At 46.0% G+C, this 10310-nt stretch overlaps 1 protein-coding gene across 1 annotated transcript in view; it reads left to right on the top strand.

Moving 5' to 3' along the window:
• The first annotated feature begins 2425 nt into the window (after nucleotides 1–2425).
• CERS6 (ceramide synthase 6) overlaps nucleotides 2426–10310 on the top strand; it is a 206732-nt gene continuing 198847 nt past the window's right edge. Inside the window, exon 1 of the mRNA XM_067549300.1 lies at nucleotides 2426–2979. Within this exon, the coding sequence (XP_067405401.1) occupies nucleotides 2810–2979 (170 nt within the window). The 5' untranslated portion in view covers nucleotides 2426–2809. The remainder of the gene's footprint in view (nucleotides 2980–10310) is intronic.

The raw sequence follows: 10310 nt of genomic DNA, 5'->3' as shown, positions 1-10310 counted from the left end.
GGTATGTATAAACATCAGCAGGGACGGTACTTCTCATATTGGGTGTGTCTATTACTGAGGTCAACAAGTGCTCAGCAGTGTTGAAAAACAGGCCCAGGGCCTAGATCCACAAGTTACTTAGACACTGCAACATGGAGCATTGTGGCACCTAACTTTAGGTGCCTAGAACATCACAGGAATAACACTGCAATCCACAAAGCCCGAGTTAGGTGAATGGGGAGAGAGAAGTGCCTTAGAATGAGATCCACAAAAGCCAGCAGCACATTAGGTGGGGATCACCCTAAGCTAGCCAATGGGAGATGCTGAGGACAGGGATATATCCTAAGCATCTCATCTCCCCCAGAGATCCGCACTGCCTATGTCTCCTTAGTGATAAAGTTTACAGATGACAAAAATTGGGAGAGTGATAAATAATGATGAGGAAGGGTCACTGATTCAGAGTGATCTTGATTGGTTGGTAAACTGGGTGCAAGCAAACAATACACATTTTTAAATGGGTAAATGTACATATCTGGGAACAAAGATGTAGGCCATACTTTCAGGATGGGGGACTGAAAAAGATTTGGGGCTCATGGTGCATGATCAACTGAACATGAGCTCCCAGTGCGATGCTGTGGCCAAAAGTGCGAATGCGATTCTGGGATGCATAAACAGGGGAATCTCAAGCAGGAGTAGAGAGGTTATTTTACGACTGTATTTGGCACTGGTGCAACTGCTGCTAGAATACTGTGCTCCATTCTGGTGCCCACAATTCAAAAGGGATGTTGATAAATTGGAGAGGGTTCAGAGAAGAGTCACAAGAATGGTTAAAGAATTAGAAAACATGCCTAATAGTGATAGACTCCAGGAGCTCAAGCTATTTAGTTTAACAAAGAGAAGGTTAAAGGGTGACTTGATTACAGTCTATAAGTATCTACACAGGGAACCATTTAATAATGGGCTCATCAATCTAGCAGAGAAAGGTATAACATGATCCAAAGGCTGGAAGATTAAACTAGATAAATTCAGACTGGAAATAAGGCATAAATTCTTAAAGGTGAGAGTGATTGAGCTCTGGAACAATTTGCCAAGGGTTGTGGTGGATTCTCCATCACTGACAATTTTTAAATCAAGATTGGATGTTTTCTAAAAGCTGTGCTCTAGGCATTATTTTGGGGAAGTTCTATGGCCTGTGTTACAACAGTACAAACTAGAGGATCACAATGGTCCCTGCTGGCCTTGGAATTTATGAATCTATGATTCACCATCAAAAACCTGTCTCCTGCAGGCATCTAAAATGTTTCTTGCAGGAATGAGTTAAGCACCTGCCTCACTACACACAAAATGGCTGGAGGAGAAGGAGATGCCTACCCCCTCCTTATAACTTTTAGCCAAAGCTTAGTTGCTGAGGGAACTTTTATCCTGAAAACTTAGGCATCAAGTGAGTTTAGATGCCTACAAGGTTTGATGGGAGTTTTGTGGCTTGCAGCAGAGCCAAAACTGGGACTTAGCTGCCTAAATGCAAGACTCAGGTGTCTAAGTACCTTTCTGGGTTTAGGCCAAGGTGCTCAAGTTGGATACTGCAAATCATTGTTGACCCTGCTAGCTTTGGCACTGTTAATATTGGGCAAGTACCTGCTGAGAGCCCCCAGATGGAAGCTGCTGAGGGGACATGCTGAATCACATAATGTGGGTTTGAAGGGGAGTCTCTAGGCTTGCTAAGAACCTGGTCCGGGATTTGCTGAGAATTGGTAGCCTTGCAGGGTTGCCAACCTTGCTTTTTAGTTTGTACTGACTTGAAGATCTGAAGTTGATTTTTTTTACTGACATGGTAAACTTTTTACTGACATCACTAAATATACCATAAACAATACAATATTGTCACAAAAGTGCGTACTCGCTAGTGATAGTCTGTACACTGGAATTTGGAATTAGGCAATTGTTTTAGCTGCAGTTAATTGAACAATCGGGTTCTGTGGGCAGGAGCAATAATAGAGAACAGGAAATTGGTAAAGTTATGATCAGTCTAGTTTATGATACAAGAAGAAGTGATTCTGAACAATGACACTCAATGACAAGATACATGTTTTATGTCTACCCAATTTTACAGACATTTTCATTTATTTACGGAATTACTGCCAGTGCTAAAACTGTACATTTTTTTACCGACTCTCCATAAATTCACAGATCGCTGGCAACCCTGACTGAACTGAAACCCAATCTCCCGCGAGGTTGGGGGGGGTCTCAGAGCCGGGGAAGTTTCACCCAGCTCCGGCAGTGCAGTGGCAGGAAAGAGCCACGTTGCCTCTGCAATTTGCAGCCTGCCTCTTTCGTGAGCAGGACGGAAGCACAGTTGCGTGGCGGCTGCTGCTGGACCCTGGCCAGACCGTGTGCGCCGGGTAACAGCTAAGGCAGGCAGATGCTGCCGGCCCTCCCCTCCGGCAGGAACCCGAGCAGGGGGCTCTTAAACCTCTGCCCCCGCTGGAGCAGCAGCCTCGGCACCTCGCGTGCATCCAGCAGGCTGACGCGGGCAGGAGCCAATCAGGGAGCGAGGGCTGAGTTCCTTGTGACAGACGAGGCGGCCCTTCCCAGCGCCGTGCAGCCGGGGAGGGGGGAAGCTGGGAGCCCGGGCGCAGAGCGCAGCTGCTGCTAGTAAGGGAGGGCGGACTGGCTCATAGCCGCGGCTGCTCCGGAGCGGGAGCGGGACGCTCACACAGACGCGCATCCTCTGCCTGAGCAGCAGCCTCCCCCCCCGCCCCATTTCCCTCCAGCAGCAATAGCCGCCGCCGCCGCCGCCAGCGAGGGGGGCTCGGCGCGAGACAAAGCAAAGATGGCAGGGATCCTCGCCTGGTTCTGGAACGAGAGGTTCTGGCTGCCGCACAATGTCACCTGGGCGGATCTGAAGAACACGGAGGAAGCCACCTTCCCCCAGGCGGAGGATCTCTACCTCGCCTTCCCGCTGGCCTTCTGCATCTTCATGATCCGGCTGCTCTTCGAAAGGTAACGCCGGGCACGCGGGGCCACCCCCGCCCGTCCGCAGCCTGCCGGGCTGCTGCTCGCCCGGCCGCGCTCGGCTGCTGCCTTCGGATGGAGCGCGCGTGGGGTAGGAGGGGCTGATGCTGCTGGCCGGGCTTGGGGAGGGGGGGGTCCCGTCCAGCTTGCCTGGCATCCCCTCGGAGGAGAGCCGCTGCTGCGCTCCCCTGGCTCGCCCGGCAAGGGGCCGACCCGCTTTCCGAAGGAGGCGCTTTGGAGTTGATCTCGTCTCCCTGGCCCTCCAGCCCATGCCATCAGTGCCGGCTGTCTAGCTGGTGGGCAGCCCAGCAACATCATGCCTCAGCGTTGGCACTAGGAGGAGGAGGAGGCGGCGTTCCATTGGGCATGTTCAGCAGCCCCTTGCTTCCTGCTCTGGGCTGGGCACGGGCTCGCTGGAGACTGAAGTGCGTGGAAAAATGTCAACCCCCCTTTGCTGCCTCCTGGCCGTTACCTGCTTCTACACGGTCCTGGGACGGATCGCGAGGCTGATGCGAGACCGTCAGATTTTAGGTGCATGCCGTGAAACGTGTCCAGTCCTGGAATTTGCTGGTAGAAAAACCAAATTAGGCAGGGATTAATGTAATGCAAGATCTTTAGCAAGTTAGTAAATACTCAGTTTTAGCCTTTAACTTCCGACCTCAAATGACAAGTTCCTTATATTCTCCATGAGCTATTTGTAATTGACTGTCTGTCAATTCATGACATGCTCTGAACCTCTCTCATTCTGGCATTTTAAGCCTTTGATATTAAATCCTTCAAAAGTTCTTAGTACTAATGGAAAAAACCTGAGGTTATGTCAGAAAGCAAACTGTCCTGATAAGGAGTTTTTGTCTGTCTTAAACAGGCTTTTTTTTTAGTGGAATAATTTGATTAGAAAAATAGTGTGAATTTCTCATTGGCATCTATGCTAACTATATCATTTTATATAGATTACACTGGGTGGCAGGATTGGTCCTTTTTAAAATCCATTGCTGGAGACCTTGACCATGCCGAAGCTTTGTACTTCATTGAACAATGCATCTTATGATAGATAGCTGCATATTATGGTTTTAAATGTATATATTATATTGGAATACTAGTCAAGATTAATTAGTACATGTTTGTAAAGTGACTTAAAAATAAGGTGCTATATTGCTAAGTATCGTTTTATTTTACTAATATCCAGAGCTCCTATTGATGTAGCATTGTATGAAATCATAAATCTAAGCAATAATATTCAAAGTGTAATCTGAAATTAGGATTCAGGGGAAGAGAATAATACAATATCGATGCTATTAGGAATTAAATGAAAAGTCACCATTTTCATTTAAGGCTATGTCCTGGATTGTATCAATGCAAACATAGACTTAAAAAAAAAAAAAAAAGGTTAATATGAAAATATGTGTCTCAAAGGATCATGTTCTTCCAAAGTAAATATTTACTTGCTATGGACATTTAGTTACTTCTGTTTAACGTAGCCTTCCTTGAGTGGATAAAGAGATCAAGTAAAGCAGGTTGCTCATGTGTGCTCATTTCTGGGTAGATTAGTATGCCATGTCAAGAAAAATGGTATTCACTTTATCTACGAAGAACAAAAGAATGGTTCAATTTGCAAACACCTACATATACTTGGCTGAATCTTCCTCTGTAATGATTACAAGATGTTCAAAAGGGACACATGAAGAGTAACAATTATTACATTCCACACAGGTAATACCTCTATGCTTTAAAGGTTCACAAAACATTTGGTCACCCTGGAAAGCACAGACCTACAAAACTCGTATCACCTCTCATAAGCATTTCATTTTCCCAGTCTGAACAAAGGTGTTAGCATTTTCTACCTGGATTTATTGTTCGTAAAATATTCAGCTGTTTTCATTACCCAGCTAGGAAGAAATGTTCATTTTGAAAAATGGCCATGGTCTTTATTGGATTATTGTCTTTAGAATCATTCTTTTGTGCTGCTTTATGGACTTGAATGACAAGCGAAGGTCTGTCTGGAAATCAAAGGCTTCCCAGACTTGATTTAGATGTTGAACAAGGATATAATAAATTAAGTAAAACCAAGTACAAAGTACTCTCTCAGTAACGTCCAACAACTGGCCTCAGTTCTTGCCTCTCCATCCTTACAATGTACCCTGTTGTACTGAAGGGACTTGAGGTAAGAGCATGATCTTGTGTATGGTGCCATATGAGCTGCAATATGTAATCACAGCAGGGCTAGTTCAGGCTGGAAGAAAAGTTAACTAAGCAGAGAATTTAAGCCTGAGCTTTGAATTGCTTTGTTTTTTGTCAGTTCTAACGCAACATTTAATTAGCTTTTCATAGTTATTTTCCTTTCGCAAGTAGTTCAAGTCATTTAAAAATATCTAATATTTTATAAATACATAGTTACTCAGATCAGAAAAACAACTAATTTTCATAATCCTCCTTGGTAGGCAGGGTCAATAATCCACCTTCTGAAATGTATACTGTTAGCCAGATGGAACAGAACAGCTTCCTGCGGAGCTGTCGTTCGCTAGCATTGGAAAATATGTTTGTGTCCTAGTGTTACTCTCTGTGAAGCCAATTGCAAAACTCCCAGTGATATTCATGAGAGCCAATTTAGGCCCTTAATGTGGCATTAATCAATGTAGCATGGAGCAACTGTAATATTAATATGGAGCTACTCATTAAAACAAGCCAAGACAGGTCCTAGTCCTACTGTCATTGAACTAAGTGGGAGGTTTGCCATTGACTTCAACTGGAGCGGGATCAAGACCTATTATTATTATTGTTGGTGTTATTTATTATGTAGTAATTTATTTTTGTCAAAGGTAGTATTTGGGGATGGCTGCTTATGAGGCATGGGTCCTTTAAGAAACCAGGAACTGGAGCCTGGAGAGCAAAGAGGAGGACCTCCAGAGGGTCCTGGAGAAAACAAGGGAGAGGGTCCTTGTAAAACCCCTGGTATAAAAGTTTGTTCTTGTTTGCATTTAAACTTGAGTGGTCTTCAAGTTACTGGGATACCACAGTGGTGTAACGAGCACATCGGACCCAAGTGTGTCTCCAGTTACTGTGTAATTCTCAGGCTCTGTGACTGCACCAGCTCTGTTCCTGATGCTACCAGGGAACCCACCCTTGCCATGGACCAAATGGATCACAGCATGTGATGTGTACTTCATGGCGGCTGGTCTAGAAACGGAACCTGAAGCTTGCTGGCGTGCACTCATGCTCCATGCGCTGGGTACCAAAGGCTTTCAGATCTTTTTCCACCCCGGAGACCAGCACATTGTATCAGGAGGTGGTAAGGGCGCTAGCAGCCCACTTTCACCCCACAACCAGTTCTATGCTTGAATGTATTGTTTCATCAGTGAGCACAACTCCCCAGGGCATTGGTCTGCCAGTTTGTAGCCAGCTTCCAGGAACTTGCAGTTATGTGCAAATTTGCACCCCAAACCAATGAGATGATTCAGGATCAATTTAAGGAGCAGATTTTATCCCCACGCTTGTGGGAGTGCCTCCGGATGGAACCAGATTCCCTGACACTTCCCAGGGTGATGGAGATTGGCTGTCAATTTCAATTTGCAACCCAAGAGGCTCAGACACTTTCCCAGCTCCAGACCCCTCTAGGTAACCATGTGGGCGTTATATGGAAGCGCCCCAATTGTCGGCGGACTCAGGAGCAGGTCCTCGCTGCAGCAACTCCTGTCCCATCAGAGCTCTGTCCGTGTGCCACTGAGGTGGAAAACATAACCATTTTGCCAGCAGATGTTGCTCTGCCCCAGCCATCACCTATATGGATGACCAGGAGATGGAGGAAGATTCCATGCCTGAGGGGATCAACTTGGTGACATGGGACTGGGAATATTTTAAAATCTGCCCCTGCCATTTAGCAAGTGTGGAGATGCTGCTGCTGCTGGCGGACACTAGAGCCTGAGTCTCACTAATAAACCACACCACAGAATGTAGGTATTTTGTTTGTTTCACCTTGTGGCCAGCACAGTTCATGCTGTCTGGATATGGGAGTGCAAAAATCGCTTTGCTGGGGCTGTGACGTAATGTCAGTCAGAAGTGGGAGTGTTCCCATTTTACATGGCCCATTCTGGGTCCAACCTTCACAGGCTGGATTTTTTCCAGGCACAGGCTTTGAGGTGTTAGACTCGCAGAACACAGAAATCCACTTTGGGGGGAATGATTTGAGAGATGATTGGAGGACTTTGGTCTTGGCTGTTGCTGTAGCTATAAACATCATCTGCAGGTGGATCCCCTGGCCAGCCCAATTATACAACCATTCCACAGATCTCCCCTGGTATTAAAGGATGCCGTAGCCACAGGGATTTCTTGCTTGCTCAAGGAGTACACTACAGATGTGCTTGATTCTTCACCATGAGTGTCCAACCTTGTTGCAAAAACAGAAGAAATGGGACTACACTTACGTGTGGATTTTTGCCAAGTCAACAAGGTAGTCATACCCAACTGCTATCCTCTGCCAACCAGCTGTGTTCACTAAATTGGTTGTAGGCCATAAATATCTACAGATACCCCTTTCCCTTAGTCATGGAACCTCATGGCTTTTCTCTCCCATATGGGCCTCTTTCAACATGAAAGGATGCTTTTTGGTCTATCTGAGGCCCTAGTTGTTTCCAAAAAGTCGTGACCTAGCATGCCTTCTTGGGGTAGTCATGTATCTAGATGACATCCTGGTTCATGGAGCATCTCATTCTGACCATGGCACTTCCCTTCATGGAATATTAACCTGATTTAATGACCATCATCTGACCCTGAATGGGGAGAAGTGTGTTTTTCCTTGGGGTCAACTGGATTTTGTGAGCCATGATCTGTTGGTGAGTGGAATCACTCCGTTGCGGTCCAGCGTGGCTGCCATTGTTTGACTGCCAGACCTTACGGACAAGTGAGAACTCCTATCGTTTCTTTGGTTAGCTGACTGTTATCTTCGTTTTGTGCAAGATTATTCTCAGATCACTGTGCCCTGACGGGTCCTGTTACACAGTAATGCAATCTGGAACTGGACTCCAGTTTGTTTGCAGGCAGTGGGCCAGTTCAAACAATGTGTTGCATCAGTTCCAACACTGGCGTCCTTTGCCTTACAAGCTGCTACTTTTGTCACATGTGATGCCTCAGCTGTAGCTCTCGGTGCTGTGCTCTCCCAGACCTGTGAAGGGGTGGAACACGCAGTGCCGTTCCCCTCCTGAGCACCTTCCTCAGCTGAACAGAAATACTCAGCAGGGGCTTGGGAGGCCCTATCCTGCACGTGGATCTGTGAAAGATGCTATCATTATTTGTATGGCTGCATTTTCACATTATGTACTGACCACCAGGTGTTAGCCACGCTATTAACACCGTTCGAGTCAGGGCATGGACCCCTTTGTATTCATAGATGGGCTGATCATCTACGTCAATCATCTTCTTGGTACAATACCACCCGGGTAAACTCGATCAGATGCAGATTGCCTGTCCCGGGCTATACGTGACAAATCTACAGTAAAGGGAGTTATGATCCGGGAGGAGGAAAATAATGCCCTGACTGACTCCCTCTCTTGTCAGTCCCAGCTGACTGTTAGAGGCACTGCTCCAGGATGTAGTTTTATAAGAAATTCTCAGATATGTTTGTCAGGGTTGTCCAAAAACTGTTCCAGATTATCTGAGGTCTTATTTTCATGTGAGACGTGAATTGTCACCATAGATGATGGTGGCCTACTTTGGGGCTCCCAGATGGCCATGCAGGCAGAGATGCTGGCCACTGCCCATGAAGGGCACCTTGGGGTGGTATGTATGAAACTGAGGTGTCACACTGAGTATGGTGACCAGGAGTTGATAGTCACATTGAAGAGTTGGTGAGAAATTGTGATCAACGTTTACTTAGTGGTGAATCCTATAAGCCAACCAGGGTAATTTTGATCCTGACCCTGCTGCTGCCTGAGCCGTGGCAATCCATACAACTAGATATATGTGGAGAAATAATCCCTGCCCAACAGCATCAATGGTGTCTGACAGTAGACTATGATCTTTTTCCAAATAGCTGGAGGTAGCACCTAGCAGCAGTACAAATCGTCTGTGATCAGATGGAGAAGTGGTTCTCTAGGTGGGGTTATCCCCGCACAGTAATTACTGATAATGAACCACAGTTTGTTTCTGCTTGTTTCACCCAGTTCCTAGCAGATTAAAGGATCTGGCATGCCTGGACTCCCAGATACCACCCCCAGGCTAACAGAAGTGTAAAGAGATTTAATCTCACAGTGAAGAATGGGCTTTGGGCTCATCTGTCACAGGGTTTTTCCTTTCCACAAGCTTTTCATTCAGTATTACAGCATAATCGGGCCGTTCCCCAGAGAGCTACAGGTCAGTCCCTGGCTTTGCTGATGCTGGGGCCGGAGTTGTGTTTATCATTAGACTTATGATGCTGCTTTCTTAAGGATCCCAGGAATGTAGGTCTGTGTGGGAGGTTCATAACTACATATAAAAGTATCAGGCACACTCCAAAAGTTACACTGATGATAAACAGAGAGCTAGGATGATGATATTGGCAGTGGGACAATACGCACATGTACACCGACCATGCAGGGGGTCCAAGTTTGGGTCACAGCTTTCACTTCCACTGCAGGTTACATGACCTCTAGGAGTGGTAACATACGAATTGCACAATGGGTCCCATTGGCATATCAGTAATTTAGTCCAGCTATGGGAGCCCATCACAGGTGAAGCGGATCTGGAGGCACCATCTGCAGCTGAAGTGGTACTTAGTGCCTGCCTAATGGAGGCTTTGCCTGCTCTGGTAGAGGCTCTGATTTTGTTTCCAGCCCAGCCTCTGTAGGCTGCTAGCATTCTAAGGGTGATGCATAGACCTTTACGCTCCTGTGGGCCCTCCCACACTGGCTGAAGGACTTTGCAGTGTAACATCCAAAGGAATTACTGGAATTTTGAAGATTTAAATTGTATAACTTGTTATTGTATCATTGTACCAAAGAAAGTGTTGGGGGAGGGGGAGAATGTAGTATTGAGGAATGGGGGTTTAGAAGGTGTGGCTCCTTTAAGAAACTAGGAAGTGGAACCCGGAAGGAGAAGCGGAAGAACCTTGGTGGGTCATGGAGAAACCTAAAGAGTGACCCATAAGACACCTGGTATAAAAGTTTTTCTTGTTTGCATTTAAACCTGAGTGATCTTGTGCTTCATTTGTTTTGAGCAACACAACTACCTAATCCACATTGCAGAAGGGCTTGCATAATTTAATTTCAGTTAGCAAAGTTATCTGAGAGCTGAAAGGGACAAAGAAAAAGATCTGCCAAATGGATGATGATTTTCTTCTTTAACGTAAAATG

The sequence above is a fragment of the Emydura macquarii genome, unplaced genomic scaffold (assembly GCF_026122565.2).
Source record: "Emydura macquarii macquarii isolate MOO-44397 ecotype Brisbane River unplaced genomic scaffold, CSIRO-AGI_Emac_v2 contig_1253, whole genome shotgun sequence".
Classification (NCBI taxonomy): domain Eukaryota; kingdom Metazoa; phylum Chordata; order Testudines; family Chelidae; genus Emydura; species Emydura macquarii.
The sequence above is the reverse complement of the archived record's forward strand: the minus strand, read 5'-3'. Positions and strand labels throughout refer to the sequence as shown.